This window comes from Arachis duranensis, chromosome 7 (assembly GCF_000817695.3).
Source record: "Arachis duranensis cultivar V14167 chromosome 7, aradu.V14167.gnm2.J7QH, whole genome shotgun sequence".
Classification (NCBI taxonomy): domain Eukaryota; kingdom Viridiplantae; phylum Streptophyta; class Magnoliopsida; order Fabales; family Fabaceae; genus Arachis; species Arachis duranensis.
In genome coordinates this window covers 14,476,172-14,494,989 of record NC_029778.3, presented here as the reverse complement: position 1 = coordinate 14,494,989, position 18,818 = coordinate 14,476,172, and the positions used below count along the sequence as shown (strand labels likewise).

Sequence of the window (18,818 nt, the reverse complement as noted above, 5' to 3'; positions counted from 1 at the left end):
TCTTCAATTCAGTTCTAGTTTGGTTTTCTGAACCATAAAACTGGTTCTAAAGTGGATCTAGTTTGGATTTTTAAAAATCCAAACCATGCCCACCCTAACTGTAAGTCAAAGTGAAAATAAAACTGTAGAAATATCTATATTTGTAATTTTGTCTAAACCATATAAGCATCCAAATGCACAATCTTACTAAAATAATATATCATAAAATGATATGACACCCATATATGAATAGTATTCATATAAAAGATCTTATAAAAGATCTTAAGTATTTATGGAGTTGTGAAGTTTGTGTTAACTTGCTCATAAGACACTTAAATACTTTAAACTCTCTTATCTAACAATAATTTAAAATATTAGACTACTAACATATTGTAATAAAATCAAATAATTCAAGTGATCTTTCATATATATTCATAATTTGTGATAAGTGTTTGAAGTCTTTAAAAAATATTTTATATTCAAGTACTTTAATAAAAAGAGTAATAAGTGTCTTTCAACACCTTTTAAAATAATTCTTCCAATGAGTATATAAATATATATGCAATGGATTAAAATTGTCTTTATATTTAACAAAGTCAGAATCAAAATATATACCAAATGATTTCTAATTTTATTTTCTGACTTCATATAGATAAACATATATAAACATGTACTGCTTTGTTATAACAAAATCTTTTTCATTATTATTTAGTGATACATTTTTAATTTACTCAAATTTCTGTCAAATATATTAATAATGTACACAATAACTATAAGTGTACAAATTTAGTATTAACCATATTACTGTTGAAGCATAAAAAAATTTATACACTTTGAATTTTATAATTTTTTTGATATATTTAATAAGACTATATTTGACTCTTTTAAAATTGAGTATATAATTTTAATTATGCTTCTGCATATGACTGGCATATAAAAATAGTGAAAATATATTTATTCGCATGAACTGATATACAATCATCAATTATATTTATCTCAAAGAATTATATGAGATAATAATTTGATGAAATATAAAATACTAATAATAAAAAGTTTTATTGAGTCCAAAAATAGAATTTCTTAAGTAGTAATCTATATACTTATTGTGTCTTATGAGTTATGACACAATTTTCTGGTATATTATATCAATTGTCTGATCAACATTGCTACAAAAAAACAATTTCTTATATCTATTTATTGTAATTCAAGATCTAATATACCACTAATATCATTATAATTCTAAATGAGTATTTTCATATCTGTTATATCAATTGTCTGCACCCTTACTTTTGTAAGTTTGTTATAATTAAATAGTGGATGCTATGGTAACTTATTAAAAAAAATAAATAGATAATATTTAATAATTTTTAAATATTTTATTTTTTATTTATAAAAATAAAAATAAGTTAAATAATTTAAATATTACAATAAAAAATATCATAAAATTTATCTATTTAAATAATGAATCTAACTGCTGATTTTTTTTTATCATATTTTTTAATCCGATAGATGAAGAACTAACGTATTACAAGTCAAAATTCTATTAAATGGTTTTACTAAATTACATCATTATACTGTATCCTCAACGGGCTGAAAAAGAATCTGATTTCATGCGGGCCCAAATAATAAAAATTTGGGCTAAACTCTTTCATGGCCCTCACTTATATCGAGAAACTTCTCAGATTCAGCTCAAATTAGGGTTTAGTCACCTTTATAAGTAGCTTCACTCATCTCTCTTTGCAATCACAATTTCTCTCATTATACTCGTTCCTTACGACGATGCAAATCTTCCTGACATCTGATTTATGCTTCTTTTGGTATTTTTTTTTTAAATTCTTGTAAACAAATGAAATTGCTTTGAGAGTTTGGTAATGGTTGTTTTATTTGAATTTTCAAGCTAATACTCTGATCTTTTCTACTATCTCTTTTCAACTATTTTGGAATGAGTTTAGTTTCTGATTGGGGTTGATTGTTGAAAGTGATAGAGATGGAAGTGATGATCTTTTCCCCAGATGATCGAAACTGAACATACTGTGCGATTTTTTCTCTTTTGAGAAACCAAGCCAATTACTTCTGATCCATCTCTTCCCTTAATAACATTAACAATAACAGTTATTTGGTTTCCGTTAGTTCTTAATTATTGAATATATATCTAAGATTTTGTTTTGCATCTGGCATTTCACAATGTACCTATTTTGAGCAACGAATGCATGGGTTGATTTGAACAAAAAAAATTAATTGATTAAATCCAAATTTTATAAATGAATTAAAATAGGGAGTTAATTTTTTCAATGCATATTTGTTAAATGTTTGAAAATATTTTTTATTTCAAATTTTTAAATCTTAAATTCCGAAAATTAAATCTGAAAATCTAAATCTTTAATAAATTTAAGATTGATAAATAATTTTAGAATAAAAAATTACTAAATGTTATTTAACTAAAAATTGATTTTTATATTTATTTTTTGTAAATTGAACTAACGCTGATGAGTCGAAAGATAATGTTCAGATTATGAATATGAAATCTTTCAGATTATGAATATGAATATGTTTCGATAAAATTTTATTGCTCATTTTTGTTGAATATAAGTTAACAACCGTATGAGTATGACAGAGGGGAAAACGAAGTTTAGTTTACTCACAATGATTGAAGTTTATACCTAGGAAGATCTTGTGATTAAAGTAATTTGAATTGCCAATAAAATCCTTTTTTTTATACATAGACTACAATGATTATAATATTTAAAAAAATATTGTTAAAATTAAAAGTATTGCTTAAAATGTTACTAAAATATAAAAGAATATGTAATTTTAATTTTAATAATATTTATATAATTATAATAATTACGTTAACATAATCATACTAAAATCTATTTTGTTATATTCAACACTTTCAACATTAACAATATAAAGTAACTGGTTAGAAGAATGTCAAGATTATAAGAGAAATTTGAAGAGGAGACAATTAAGGAGGACTTTCTTATAATTGATTCTCAGAAATTCTTGAAATAATTAAGAAGGCAGTGAAGTCATAGCACTATTATTCCACGAGAGAATCCAATATTTGACTACAATAAGAGATACAATTAAGGAGGACTTTCTTATAACTGATTCTCCATTGAATACTCAACTTCCACTTATCCATAGACCACCTTGTTTTTCTAGATAAAACTATACTGCTCTCGCTACATTTATCCTTCATATTATGAGCTTCTAAGAAGGTATCAACTTCATCCCGGGAAGATATGAGTTTTGTAACCTCCAAAAAAGTACAAAAATCTTGACTATTATCAATTGCATTCAGGAGCAAGGTGTCATCTTCAATAGATGTTGGCAAATTCTTTAAGACGCCATGGCAAGTCTTCAATAGCCATTTCATGATGAAAATTTCATTGTCTGCAGAGATTTTATAGCCGGAATAAACAAGATGTGCAACAGACCTCCTCTTGATTTGAGGGGTCGCCCACAGCCGCAATGCAGCTAGTAGTGCAAAGGAAGGCTTCCCATTGTAATGGATGTACAATGATTCCCTGGACCAAGAAGTGGAAGAATACACAGCAGGTTCCAGAGGAATAAACACTTTATCATTTGGATTTTCTTGTAGTATAAAACCATAGTGTTCAAGAAGCTCTAAATTTGTGTAAGTTCCATAACATAGCAGAACCTGATGAGAATAATAATAAATCATATTATTCCAATGCGACGAGTAACTAGTTAATTAATTCAGGCGGCACATGCAAAATATCATAGTGACATCCAGTAACGTAACATAAGGAACAAGAAATGCATTGTTCTCTAAGATATAAGAAGCAAATTTGGAAAAAGACATAAGAAGAATGACTCAATTACTAAGGTTACCCAGTCAAACTATATATATATTAGTTTGTGTCTAATACCTGATCTCCTTTATTGTAATTTGTCCTAGCATAAAAGCAATATGCATTAGCATCTTCTTCAAACCCCCCATCTGTTAATCTCTGAGACTGGGAATCAAGCTGCTCTGTATTTGCGACTGTAGTATTGTCTTCATTTGATAGGGAACCATCATGGATCGAAGAGCTAGATAGCAAATCCTCTAGATCCCCAATGTCAGATGGCTCCTTTCCAGGTGCATCATAATTAAACAAGTCACCCACAGGGCATAAACACCCAGCTGAATCCCACGGTATATGCAATGTCCGGGAAGATATCTAGATTTTGAAAGATCAGATGAGACAAAATCATAAAGGTAGAATTCTGCCATTTACTCTAACAACTGAAATACTAAATAGTAATATAAATATGCCCTGTAATGCAAAAATGCATTTGATGCATCAACCAGCAGTAACTTATCAATAATCCATAAAACAGGTTTATTTTTTCAATCATTGAGATAATTTTTTAATTCAGACAATTAACCACAAGAAGTGTGTCAGGATTTCATGGATGTAAGAGAAGGCTCAGCAGAGGAAAAGTTTATTCAGTATATTATCACTTAATAACCAAAATCAGAACCAAGAAAATGGAAAAGGCGCTTGAATTCCATGTGTCATACGAAAACCAAATTGAATATTTTTGGGTGAGCTTTTAAGAAAAGATCTTTTTTCGAGTTATCTTTTTTTAAAAGATCTTGTAGAGAAGTAAAAGTAATTTTATGTTTAGATATCTCATGTAAAAAGGTTTTTTTATCTATTAATTATGTTTGGGTATAACAATATAAAAGTACTTTTTTGTTTATTTATTACATGAAAAACAGATTTTTTTTAAGGAAAAAAGATCTTTCAAAAAAAGATGTAAATTACAGCTTCTCAAAAAAGATTTTTTTTATTTTACTAGTGCTTTTACTTTTACTACTAGAAATTTGCCAAACACGTTAAAAAATAAAAAAAAAAAGATCTTTTTCATTGAAAAAAATCTTTTTTTTAACAAAATAATGGCGCCCAAACATGCACAAATGTAAATAACTAAATTAGCATGCACGAGTCTTTATAACAAGCTAAATTTCTAACCGTTGCAGAAGCCCACACCCAAGCCTTAAATGTTAGAAGCCGGGGCTTAAATTTGAGATCTTCCATCAAAGCATGAGCTTGCTGCCAATCTGATTTGGTTTTTAGCACGGCTTTTTCAGTTACCCATATAGCCTCATCCACCTAAAAACCACAACATACATAAAAGATTACTTCAAAAAGAGAAGTGCAAATGAAATGCTGATAAATAGTATTAGGTCAGATGCTATGTCTAACCTAACAAGACAAACTAAAACTTCTAATAGAAACTGAACTTGCAGAGCAGTTTTCTCGAATTCACCAAACATGGCTAGGATGTCATAACTCTTTGGTAAATGCATGAGGTAAGGATACCACCTCGAAGCCTTTCCTTTTCCAACTTCATACAACAAGCATACATTCAGTATCTGCATTGTGCACAAGCTGAGAAGTAAGGCCAAATGATTCATTTGCATAAAAAACTCAATTATAAGCAACGGCACAGGTAATAATACAACAATGATGAAGTCACACCATACTATTATATTCCATGGAATGAGACCCTGGTTCATGTAAAACCGAAAAACATTTGCTTCGGGGGAAATGATGTTGTCAATCCTATTTTTTATAATGTCAGTCAATCATGATTTTTTTACATTGTGTATTTGCATGAGTTTATAAAAAATAGGTGGCATTATCAAACTAGGAGTGACAATAACCATTTCCCTGCACTTAAAACAAATGGCTTGAGCGCATTTTCACAAACAGTTAGAGGGCACAACAAGATTCCAACGTAGCTCAGCTGAGACATTCAAAATAGAGTAGAAATAGAGTTATGAAAGAAAACCTGGGTCGAAGAAAGAGAAGGGTGCCTATTAAGAGCTTGAGAGAGGTTTGTATCTTGCATAACACTATCACTTGTAATCAAAGCAGATTTTGGAACTCTGAGAATGAGTTCCCCCATCCTAAGGTCTCTTACAGCACCCAAACCTCTACTGCAGAATTAAATGAATTAGGTATGAATGTGGAGAGGCTGTGCATGAAAGGAAGAATGGAAAAGGGGAAAGACCGAAAGAGTAGGTAGGTGGTACCCTCCAGAGTGAGGAAAGTGAGAGACAAAGAGAGAAGAACCCAGAGAGAGAGAGTGGTGGGGTTGGTCGGTCCGATATTCCAAGATGTGATGCCCATCTTAGTAAGCTTTCAATGCTTTCATCTTCATCCTCTTCCTCCATAACAAAAATCTCAAACCTGCTTCCTTTCACAACCCTACAACTCAAAAACTTAAACTCCCCCATGGATAGATGTATTCAAATTCAAACCGAATCATTCAATCTGATTTAAATTGATTTAAATTGTATTAATTCAGATTTAATTAAATTTTATTTTTTATAAATTATTGAATTCGATCAGATTTTGGATATATTTTTTTATAGTCAATTCAATCCAATTCAAACTATACAATGTATTATAATATAATTATTTTATGAATAAAGTATATTTTTTGTCCTTGAAATTTGACAAAAATTTCAAAAATATCTTTAAATTTTATTTTGTTTTAATTTTGTACCAGAAGTTTTCAATTTGCATCAAATATACTCCTAACGACTAATTTTTCAAAAAAAAATTAGGACCGATTCAAGAACAATTGCATAAGAACAACCCTCAACACAAGTAAATCAAGCATCATTTTTATGCATTATTATTATATTGGTCTTAATTTTTTTGAAAATTTAGCTGTCGAAGGTATATTTTATGCAAATCGAAAACTTGTGGGACAAAATTGAAACAAAATAAAATTTATGGGTATTTTTGAAATTTTTGCCAAACTTCAAAGACAAAAAGTATACTTTACCCTTATTTTATTATTGTTCATACGCTAACCCAATATAATGGTCAGGCCCAATTAATTCAAAAAGCCCAAACCAAAGGATTGGTCTTCACCATTCAGCCGACCTTTTCGAAGAGATTGGATTCGACAATATGTGCGGTTATCTACCATCAGAAGTGGAACTACACCACACATATAAATACACTGACACATCTGCCTTGTGCATGCAGCAATTCATTGGCCAGCGGCAAACCCTTAAATGGAGTTCAGTACCGCGACGGATTAGTCCTTGACCTGCCGGGTTAGGGGATACCGTGGGAAACCAAAAAATATACTGACACATTGAAGTAAAACTAAGTTCCAATATTCTAAATCTGCTTACCCCCTTGCTAATTTAGGCACCAGAGTGTCTTTGTGGATACCATTCCCCATTCTTTCACATACACAACTCGGACGGCAGCTTCCAGACGTAAAATAAGTCAGCGGCCAACTTTCTTCAACGTTTGGGCCTTCTATTCGAGCCCAATCATCCGGTTCTAGGTAAATTTCGAAACAATTATTATATTTACAATTATACTTATTATAACATGTTTAATTTGTTATACATTTTTATATTATTCATGTATTATTATTATTATTTAATAAATATTTTATCTTCAAATGTTATTTATTTATTTATTTTAACTAACTTATAATTTTATTTCTATTATTGTGTTATTGTTGGTTTTTTAAAATCTTGTTGAGACTTGTTATGTCATTGTTGATTATTTAAAATTTGATGTTGAGATTTGTTATATGTATTTAATTTTTTTAATTTACAAAACCGCAAATTCAATTCAATCCAAACCGCTTAAAATTAGATCGGATGAGATTGGATTTTTTTTAAATAATCTAAGCACCACAAATAAAATTAGTATTCAGAATCGGATGAGTCTAACTCAAAACTGACCCAAACTGCACCGCAAACACCCTTACTAGGGGTGTTCAAATATAAACCGATCCAAATTAAACCGCTCATCCAATCCAATCCAAATCGAAAACCAATTAAAACTGCACTAATTCGGATTTGATTGGATTCTACTTTTTGCAAACCGTTGGATCGGATCGGATTTCGGATATACTTTTCATAACCGATCCAATCCAATCCAAACCGCACAATGTGCTATAATATTATTATTTTAATGAATAAATGACCATTTGTACCCATGAAAGATGAAACGCTGATATATGTACCCACACTAAATCGAAACTAAACTTGTACCCACGCAAGATGCCCTCTGTGTGACAAAAGTACTCAGTCTTTGGAGGGTTGGAATGCTAATGTAGGGTACTTTTGTCACACGGAAGGCATCTTGCGTGCCTACAAGTTTAATTTCGATCTAGTGTGGATACATATGTCAGCGTTTTCATCTTTCATCTTTCATGGGTACAAATGATCATTTATTCAATAAAATAATAATATTATAATTTTTATATTATTCATATATTATTATTATTTAATAAGTATTTTATGTTCAAACAGAGATGCTACACATCCATGTAACCATGTAACCAAGTTGGCCCAACACAAAAAAAATCCAATACCATTAAATAAAACGTGAAATACACGCGCCCAACACACACGAAATCGCTCTTGCCCAACGCTTCTTCTCCCCCACGCTTCTTCTTCTTCTTCTTCTTCTTCTTCTTCTTTGCGTTCTTCCTTCTCCTCCTTTTTCGCATTCCTTCTTCTTGACGTGTTTTCTCCTTATCGTCATTCTTTTGTTGTTGTTGCTGCTATATTTTTATGTCTTTTTCTCCTTCTCTCTTTGGTGAAGAAGCAGTAGAAGGTGAGGAAGAAGAGTTTTGAATAGTGCAGAATGAACCGAACATAGTACTCATAGTGAACCGAACATAGTACTCATGGTGAATCGAACACAATACAATTGTATAGTACTGAATGAACGAACCCTGAATGCTAAACCCTAAACCCTGAACCCTACCGTAAACCATAAACCCCTAAAACCCTGAACCTTGAACCCTAAACCCTAGACCCCTAAACCCTAAACCCTCAACTATGAATATGGTGAACCGAAATTAATACATGGGGCGAACCGAAAGTTTGAAATACACTAAACCTCTGTACACTGAACCCTGAACTCATAAACCCTAAACCCTAAAATCCTAAACCCTGAAACCCTATCGTCATTCTTTTGTTGTTGTTGCTGCTGTATTTTTTTGTCTTTTCCTCCTTCTCTCTCTGGTGAAGAAGCAGTAGAAGGTGAGGAAGAAGAGTTTTGAATAGTGTAGAATGAACCGAACACAGTACTCATGGTGAATTGAACATAATACTCATGGTGAACCGAACACAATACAACTATATAGTACTGAGTGAACGAAACATAATCCATTATATAAAATTAAATTCAAACAGCTTTCTGCAGAATGAACCGAACACAGTACTTATGGTGAACCGAACACAGTACTCATGGTGAATCGAACACAGTACTCATGGTGAAACAATTGTATAGTACTAAGTGAACGAAACATAATCCATTATATAAAATCAAATTCAAATAACTCTGCCTACAATTCACATATTATCAATTCAATTCAATTCAATTCAATTCAGTACACCTCCATCCATTTAATTCAATTCAAATTAGCAATTGCATTCTATTCAATTCGATTCAAAATTGAATAATCCAAATTTTGTCAGTTTGATTTGTTTTAGAAGAGTAATCCAAATCACTCTCCTGATTTGAAGTTGAGTCATTTATTGTTTCGATTCAGAAGTGCAGATCGAAGAAGAGAACGAAGAAGAATATGAAGAAGATAAATGCAACGTAACCAGATCGAAATAAGAAAATGAGAAGATGAATGCGACCAGAGGAGAACGACGAAGGCAATGCAGATTAATAAGGAAGAATGCGAGTAGAGGAGGATGAGGAGGAGGAGGAGGAGGTTTACGTTGCAGCAGAAGGTTTACGTTGAGCAAAGCTTTAGGTTGCAGCACGTTATATGTAGCGCGTGTATGACAAACGAGTGAGGGGTGGGGGACACGTGTGTGGAGGAAATTACTTGGTTAACAACCATGTAAAAAATACATGGATACAGAGCTTTTCCGATGTTCAAAATATTATTTATGTATTTATTTTAACTAACCTATAATTTTAATTCAATTATTATGTTATCGTTGGTTTTTTAAGATATTGTTAAAACTTGTTATATCATTGTTGATTATATTTTAAATTTGATGTAGAGACTTGTTATATGTATTTAATTTTTTTAATTTATAAAACCGCAAATTCAATTCAATCCAAACCGCTTGAAATTGGATCGGGATCGAATCAGATTTTTTTTTAACGTCATCCAATTCAAATCACACCGAAAATAAAATTAGTACTCAGATCGGATGAATTTTTGACTCAAAACCGATTCAAACTGCACCGCAAACACCTCTAACCCTTACTCTCAGCAATGTTCTTTCTTTTTTTTTTTAATTAAAGGTATTTCGGCTTATTTTATCTTGTGTTTCTGAAAGTGGCAAAACGGCCCAAATATTCATAAATTTTTAATTATTCTTAATTATACATTTTTATATATATGTTAAAAGCATGTGATTTATTTTATTTTTAAAATAAATAATTTTAATAATAAATATTATTTTAAACAATTTTATTAAAATTAAAAATATTAGAAAATAATAAAAAATATTATAATTTAATTTTTTTTATTTATATTTAATTTTTCAATTATTTTTATTAGTTTTATTTAATTTTTTTAAAACTGAGTTAAGCAGGTTAATTCATCAACCATTCAACCTACTATAGAATAAGACGAACCATCATTTTGAACTAATGAACCCATTTTATTAGAAGGACGGGCCTTAGCACAGAGCGGGTACCTTGCCACCTCGGTTCTAGAAAGTACAGAGAAGTAGAGAACCATATGTGTACATTATAAGCAAAATTCCTCTCAAGCTGTAATCCACTTCCACTTGTAGAGAGATTCTTTTATTCCAGAAATTATATTAAACATGATTATATATTATTAAAATTACAGTTCATCTCAAAACTATTCTTTTTACCATATAATTTGAGTTATTATCAAACGTAAAGGAGATATTGAACCAATTAATAAAAAAGCATAAGTGAAAGGCAAGTTGCAAAAGGTGTTTATTCTTTTCTGGCTTTGTTATAACTTTCTACTACTCTCTTTATTCTCATTTCTCAGCATCTGTCGTCTTAAAATAGAACAATAACAACTTCTTTGTAAGCTAATTAATAAATTACATTAACAAGTGAAAGCGATTAGAACCTGTTCCATGATCACAAATTAAATTTGAAAGAAATGTGATGAATTGGCATACACTTGTGTGTTTTTCTGATAGTAGCTCGAAGGTTACACTGTCCGTCTGTCTCTCTGTCTTTGTCATCATTATATAACATTTTATAACAAGTAACATCTAATAAAACGCCAAATATGTTACTTGTTATAATATGTGACATTATTAGATTATATTAGAGATAATACATAATTTAGTTTCTCAATTTGCACATAAATTTTAATTTATTATTTAAAATTTCAATAGTTTTTATTTAATTTTTAAATCTTGTAAATGTGATTAATGTAATTTCCAATGCACAGATATTAACAATATTAACATAGACAATTGTGAATTTTGCAGTTTTAGTTTTGATATTCAAATAGTCAAAAATAATATCGTAAGTGATGTTTATTGAAATTTTTTTTCGAAACAAGTGGTATGAAATTGATTTTGGGCCATTTGAGTGCCAAAATTAAAACTGTATCATTTTACAAATTTCATTGTGGTATTTAATTATTCACATCAATACTTTATTAATGTTTACGGAGACGGCATATAAAATATTAGAGGAGACCAAAAATATTAGAGAAGACTAAATTAAAATTTATATATAATAAATTTATATGTAAAAATTAAAACTAAGGAGGTCATTGTCCTCTTTCTCGTTACTCAATGTGGTCCCTGAGATCCTAATTGCACCATTGTAATCTTCCAGATACGACTCCGAGCACTATAATAGTCCCTTGATAGCTTTCCGGTGATGAGTCATCACCGACGATCTGATGTGTCACGAAGTTGCCACGTTGGAGAGAGCCAAAACGTTGGCGTTTTGGGTTGGCACCCCAATTTGTTAAAAACGTCGTCGTTTTACCCAAAATAAAAATATGAAACGGACTTGATCAAAAACACACCCTTCCTTCACTTGTCTTCTCCACTTCCACCTTTTGTCTTTTTCTTCTTTTCTTCTTCTTCTTCCTCCTCTATTCATCAATGCCACTACCTTAGGGTTCCATTGGTGAGGTTGAAATTCTTGCACTCAAAAGACATCAAAATCAAGTTTTACTTTATCGTTCGTGAAACCATGCAGGGTACTAGTTCAGAAACTGTAACAAGACTTGTCAATTACAGAAATCTTAATATGTATAGGGCTTTCTGTTTTGAGTTTAATACTTTTTGCTAGACAAAGACTACACAAAAAAAAAAATAATCCTTTATGTTTTACTGTAAAGTCCTCTTTTTTGAGGCAACTTTGTTTAACATGCTCATGTTAGTTGGCTGCCCTTTGTGTTATGTGAATTGCTGTGTTAAGTTGAACCATTATCTTAATACACTTATCTTTTAAGTTTGAACCATTATCTTAATACAGTGCTGGTTGGTTTTCAATCACTTATGCTGCCTTCTTTAGCATATTACTATTTTCATTAATTGAGTTATCCAAGTTTACATTCCATTAACAAACACCATTCAACAGTTTCTAATACCATAATCATGTTATCATTTTTTTACATATTGTTCATTCAATGAATACAGAGTACACACCACCAACTCTTTTAACTCATGCTTTATAATATAGGATAACAATTAACACAATCAATACAGACACAACTAATACCAACAATTGGTTAACCAATTTTTGATTCCGAACATCTTCTTCTAATCTCTCAAGCCTCCAATCAAAATTCATCTTCACTTCATGATTATCTCCATAAGATTCTGGTTTTTCAACTGGTTCACCCTGTCCAGTATCTGCCCATACAAAAAATTCACACCATCTCTTTCCACTTATATGTAATCAAGCAAACATATAACATGCTCAAGCTTCAGGAAAGAAGAACAAGAGAAGAACAGTCAGGTAGGTAGGAGCAATCATAACAACACAAGTAATACTGATAACTCACATTATAATTGGGACAACCAAAAAATAGTTTATTTGAGTTTGAATCTGTCCCAGACCACCTGAGAACTGGCCGGCAGCCGCAACCGCACTATTCCGGCACCCCAGATCTTCTGCTCCTGCTTTGCGTTCTCGTCCGATGGTCACTACACGGTGAACTAATAGAGCTTCTAACTCTAGTGCTTCCACCACCCATTATGGATATTCACTTCCACCTCCAGGAACAACAAGAATGAGAAAACAACAATGACGAAGAAGAAAAAATTAACTTACTAAACATTTGGAAATTTATGGTTAAATATAGAGGGAAGAACCACATTGGGTATAAATTGAAACTGTGCCAGCTTAACTAGCTATTGGCACCATCTAATGTGGCAAAATGAGGCTACATCAGCATCTTGATGATGACTCATCACCAAAAAGCTGTCCAGAGACTATTATGGTACCCAAAACCATATCTAGAGAATTACAATGATGCAATTGAGATCTTAGGGACCATTATGAGTATTTACTCTCTCTTTCTTATTATGTAGCTTCGTTACTAAATATTTATGTACCAAAAATTATCTTAAAATCTAATATAAATCACGTTTGTAAAATTTGATGTCTAAATAAAAATAATTAAAAATTCAAAATTAAATTGTAACTTGTGTGTAAGTTTAGCAATCAAATTGAATATTATTCCTTATATTAACATGTGATGTAATACTTAAAGGTCTATATCAATATAAGAGTCAATTAAAGCAAATTGATTATAGTTAGGTTTAATATTTTGAGTTGATAAAATTAGTTTATTTGTTATTGAATAGAGGTTTAACATTTTCACAAAAAAAAAAAAGTAGAAACGAATAAAAATAAGATTTTGTTTTCTCAAACTGTAGAATTATCTTGATATGAGAATAAGAAAAGCACACCACCCTGTATTTCATTTTGAAGAATCCATACTTTCTCTAGCGCCTTCAAGAAGATTCTTATCTTAATTTGCATGTAAAACTCTCTATCTCTGTTCCAAAACCATTAGCTGAGCCGCCAACACAACACAACCCTGCTTTCTCTATATATATTCATAAGAAGGGTCACAACCTTTGAAGCAGTAAGTAAATTGAGTTAGAGAGTATATCATAATGGCAAAGGCATCATCAAGAACCGTTGGAATAGCAATGGATTTCTCTCCAACAAGCAAGTTAGCACTCAAATGGGCTGTTCATAATCTCATCAACAAAGATGATCGAATCATTTTGATCAATGTTCAGCCTCCACAAGCTGATCACACCAGAAAGGATCTCTTTCAGGACACTGGTTCGCGTAAGTAGTAATCACTGTTTACTTCTCCTTTTTTGCTTTCAAAAGATTAAGTTAATTCGACCAAACTATCTAAAATAGATAGTTATGTCGAATTAATCCAATCTTTTATAAATATCAAATTGGTTTATAGTTTTTGTGGTTATAATTGTCCGTATTTAAATATTTGATAATATATATAAGAGTAAAGTGATAAATATATTCTTGAAGATTTATATTCCAAAGTTAAGATAGATTAATCTTTAAAAAAATATCAATAAAATCTTTTAAAATAATAAATGTGAATACATTATCTTTAAATTAGTCTCTTATGATTAGGATAACAAATCTTAATTTAAACTAATTTATTTATATTTATTATTCTAAAAAATTTTATTGATATTTTTTAGGAACTAATATATTCGAAAGGTAAATTTTCAAGAGTTTATTTATTATTTTATTCTATATAAAATATATTACATAATTTAGGGTCACATTTTTGTGTGATTTTGTTGTTTTTTGCTTTTAGCTTTGGTGCCTCTGGAGGAATTCAGGGAGATGAATTTCACAAAGCAGTATGGGATTGCTAGGGATCCTGAAGTCATAGATATCCTTGACACACTCGCAAGGACCAAAGGGGTATATATTTATCTAGTAACAATTTATATAGTATGGTAACTAAATCACTAGTTTATTAATTTTGGTTTTGTTGAAACAGGCAAAGGCAATGTTTAAGGTGTACTGGGGAGATCCAAGGGAGAAGTTGTGCAATGCTGTGGAAGATCTTCAGCTCAATTCTTTGGTTATTGGAAGCAGGGGTTTAGGTCCCATTAAGAGGTATAGTAACATAAGCATCCCTAAATTCTCACCAAACTTTGTTTTTTCTCAAAAGAAGAAAAATTGGATCATTATTTTTTTTTGTACTTTATATCAATACTTGGACTATATCATTCTTAAATTTTTGTGAGATATATATTCTAATCGACTATGATATGTGTATATCAAAATTAGTTACCAAAGTCAGCTATCAATATAAATATATATAAACTAGAATATAAATATATATTAAAAATAAATTAAATTACACATGTATTTATACGTAAATATATTAGTAGCTAATTTTAGTATACGAATAGTATTTTTATATTCTAATACTAAATTTTGAAACTTATAAATAAATCAAGTTCTGATAAAAAAATGTCTAATCACTCATAAATTAAAATAATAAAAATTAAATATAAAAATAAAAAATTTAATAATAATTCACATTTTACTTTATTATCAGTTTATTAAATTTTTTATTTTTAAAGATTTAAAAAATAAAAATTTTAGAAAATATATTTTTCACTAAATCTTTCTTTTATATTTTTGCTTTTTTCCACAATTTTAAATATTCCGAAATATAACTTAAGCTCTTGTATTTTCTTATTGAATTGTGTCCGTTGTGCATCTAATTCTATTTTTGTTTTTAAATACCATATATCTAGAAATTGAATTACTATACAATCAACTGGAGATTCAATTAAAGTGCTAAATTGTTACGTTCCAGGGTGTTGATGGGCAGTGTAAGCAAGTATGTGGTGACAAATGCTTCTTGCCCTGTCACGGTGGTTAAGGGCAACCAACCTTCAAATTCTAGGCATTAATCAAACTGTGATTAACATAGATTGCGTCTTTATGAAGAAAATCCACAAGTTTGATTAATAAAAGGTGCACGTGTACAGCCTCATAATTGAATCATAATTAAGTGTGATGCACCCTTTGAATTGCTTTCACATTAATAATAATTGCTATTTGGTTTTTTGTACTTAAAGTAGAATTTTCTGTACTTCAGCTTTCATTACTGTATCTTTATACGCCTCTCTTGTAATTATAAGTACGTAGTTATCAGTTGTGTGTCATTTTACATTCAAATAAACTAGATTCATAAGAGGTAGATTCATTTGTCATTTTAATCATTCATTTTCTTTATATAATATAAATTTTCACAAATATTTGCAATCAAAGGAAGGTAGATTCATAAGTTTGTATTGCAATGTCACAACTACCAGGATATGAAAATTATAGAAAAATAAAAAATATAAAAATTATAAATTCTAATAATTTATTATGTTTTCATCAGAAGTATATATAATTCCTCAGTTCTAATTTTCTCCGAACTTATTTCTTGTTTTATCATTGATATTTCACACATAACCAGTACATTGCATCATCTCCCCTTTTCGTCATTGTCATTGAGAATTCGGTACAACCTATTATCCACCAATCTTGTAATCTTTCTTCTTAAGTCATGGACATAGAATTATTGTTAGAATAAATACCTAATTTGTTCCATTATTTTTTTTTTGTCCATGGATACCCAACTACTAATTCTGAACTTCATTTAAAATCTATTATTGGCTAATAGATTGCTGCATACACAAAACAAGATTCAAATTACTGATACTTATTTAAGCTGACAAATTATTTGACTATTCGATCCACCAACATTGATTTTTATTTGTTCCACTATTTTAATAGTCTTCATGCATGCTGATCTACAGACTCTATGAAAGGCAGAAATTAAATATGTCTGGCCGAAATTTGAAAGCAAGCTCAATTCTTGATAGACAAGTTTTTCGTTTTTGAAATAGAAGGCTCAGGCCCAAAAGAACATAAAAACATAAAAAATAAACAAATAACCCCTGACAAAAACAAAAAAAAATACCAAAAGAAAAACTCTAGTTACTAGTTGGCTATCAACTTATGCGGCCAAGAGGCAGAGGCTTCATCTTCAATTCTTCATGGAGGGTGTGTCACTAAACAGCTCCTCCTAAGTTTAGCAACAACGTCCGCCATTTTCTTTTTTTTTTTTTACAAAAAACTTGAAAGAGTTGAATTTCATGAATAAAAAGGTGCACAAGAGTAACACCAATCATGTCAAAAAAAAAAGGTCAGAGTAATATCAACAAGGTGTTAACTGTACCTAATGAAGGAGAGGATCGGACCGCTTGGGCTAGTGACTGGATCGTGCGAACTCTGGAATCGACCGAGTAGTACCGCAAATGTAATAACATTCTAATGTCTAAGTCAGAGAATAGATAGGAATTAGAATTTTAAGATTTTAGGATGAAATTATTCATATCTCCAGGGACAACTATGTTTCCTTCCTTTTATATTTGTGTTTGGATACTTATTATTAAGAGATATTTTTTTGTCAAGTAGATTGGAGAGTCTTTAATCTTAAACATTACATTCATGCATCACACATCTTTACAACACATTTGCACACACTACATAGGAGTAGATTCTCTTTAATAAAAAAATACTAAAAAAATTGGATGATATTTAGTGGAAAATTTTACCCTTCATTACATTCTTTCTCTCATTTATTTTTGATCCCATTTGTAAAATTAAAGGTAGAAAATTACACTTTATTCTCTCCAATAACAAAAAAATAAAGAGAATCCATTTCCCACACTACATAAATACACATTATGGATTCTTAAACAACATTTAACCTTAGCTGAACTAAGATATAGTTTACAAGAGACATATAGATATGTCATCTATGCTAGATCTCCGCTGTATTTTTTTAATTTAAAAGGTGACTAGAAGAGGGTACGTCCGGATAGAAAATATTTCAACGGTAAATTGTTTGAGCCAATTCAGTTCAGTTCGAATTTTGGTATCAAAAAAAATTATTTAAAACACAATACAAATATTATTCGCATACCAAAAATCAATTACTATATATTTTGTATTCTAACACATAGTCTATATAAATAATTGATACCGCTACTTCTAACCATACAAAAAAAAAAAACTATACCAAAAAATTATCTACCTCTAACTTACAATTCTCTTCCAATTGCATGATCCTGACTACCTAGATTCATTTTGAGCAGATTTGCAAACTCTCTCGATGCATAACAGTGCAGTCCATGAAATTACTAACATTGATTTAATATGATGGTTATTATTCAATCTAAGAATAGAATTAGTAATATTAAAGTGTCTCTCTCCTCTCCGTTTAGAACAGCCTTTCTACATAATTTATAATCTAATCAGCACTTCAGATGTTGGTAAAAGTGGATTAGTTCAAATCCAAATATAGAATTAATAACAATTAGTTATAAGAAGTAGAGATTAGTAATATAAAATTAATTTATATTCATTAATTAATCAATATCTCATTGGGCCTACCCTTATTATATTCAAATACTATATAATTTGTTTAAGATCTTATGATGAAAGTGATTTTGGAAAAAAGTATTGGAAAATTATCAGATGTACCGCTGTATAGAAGCGGAACTTTGATGTTCCATGTACAATCAATTTTCCGATAAAATATTGTCGTGTAGTTAGTAATTTATGAACAAATTTAACCTTATGTAAAGCATAAAATGTCCAGAATGACCAGCTTAAAAAAGAAAGGAAAAGCGTGCTTTGTAATTTATATGTAATATTTCAAATAATTATTATTTCAAAAAAAAAAAAACCAAGCAATTCAAACTATTAATTTCCTTACTACTTGGATCCTTAATTGTTGGTATAATTAAATTCTTTTTTTCAGTTGCCATT

General features: G+C 30.1%; 2 protein-coding genes and 1 non-coding gene across 3 annotated transcripts; 2 read left to right on the top strand and 1 right to left on the bottom strand.

Moving 5' to 3' along the window:
* Window positions 1–1,966: 1,966 nt before the first annotated feature.
* Window positions 1,967–2,061, top strand: LOC127741013 (small nucleolar RNA Z103). The gene has a single exon (XR_008001868.1). It is a non-coding gene; the product is annotated as a small nucleolar RNA Z103 (small nucleolar RNA).
* A 725-nt stretch (window positions 2,062–2,786) lies between these two features.
* On the bottom strand, window positions 2,787–6,190 carry LOC107457950 (protein SET DOMAIN GROUP 40-like). Its single transcript, XM_016076150.3, is given in 7 exon segments — window positions 2,787–3,643; window positions 3,876–4,169; window positions 4,968–5,108; window positions 5,240–5,371; window positions 5,791–5,938; window positions 6,035–6,109; window positions 6,111–6,190. Coding segments are annotated over 7 exon segments (1,479 nt in total). The 5' UTR covers window positions 6,176–6,190; the 3' UTR covers window positions 2,787–3,019.
* Window positions 6,191–13,879: 7,689 nt separating this feature from the next.
* LOC107457948 (universal stress protein A-like protein) lies at window positions 13,880–16,191 on the top strand. The gene is made up of 4 exons (XM_016076148.3): window positions 13,880–14,279; window positions 14,785–14,894; window positions 14,974–15,092; window positions 15,805–16,191. The coding sequence occupies exons 1-4, from the start codon at window positions 14,099–14,101 to the stop codon at window positions 15,899–15,901; spliced, it is 507 nt and encodes a 168-aa protein (XP_015931634.1). The 5' UTR covers window positions 13,880–14,098; the 3' UTR covers window positions 15,902–16,191.
* Window positions 16,192–18,818: the final 2,627 nt, after the last annotated feature.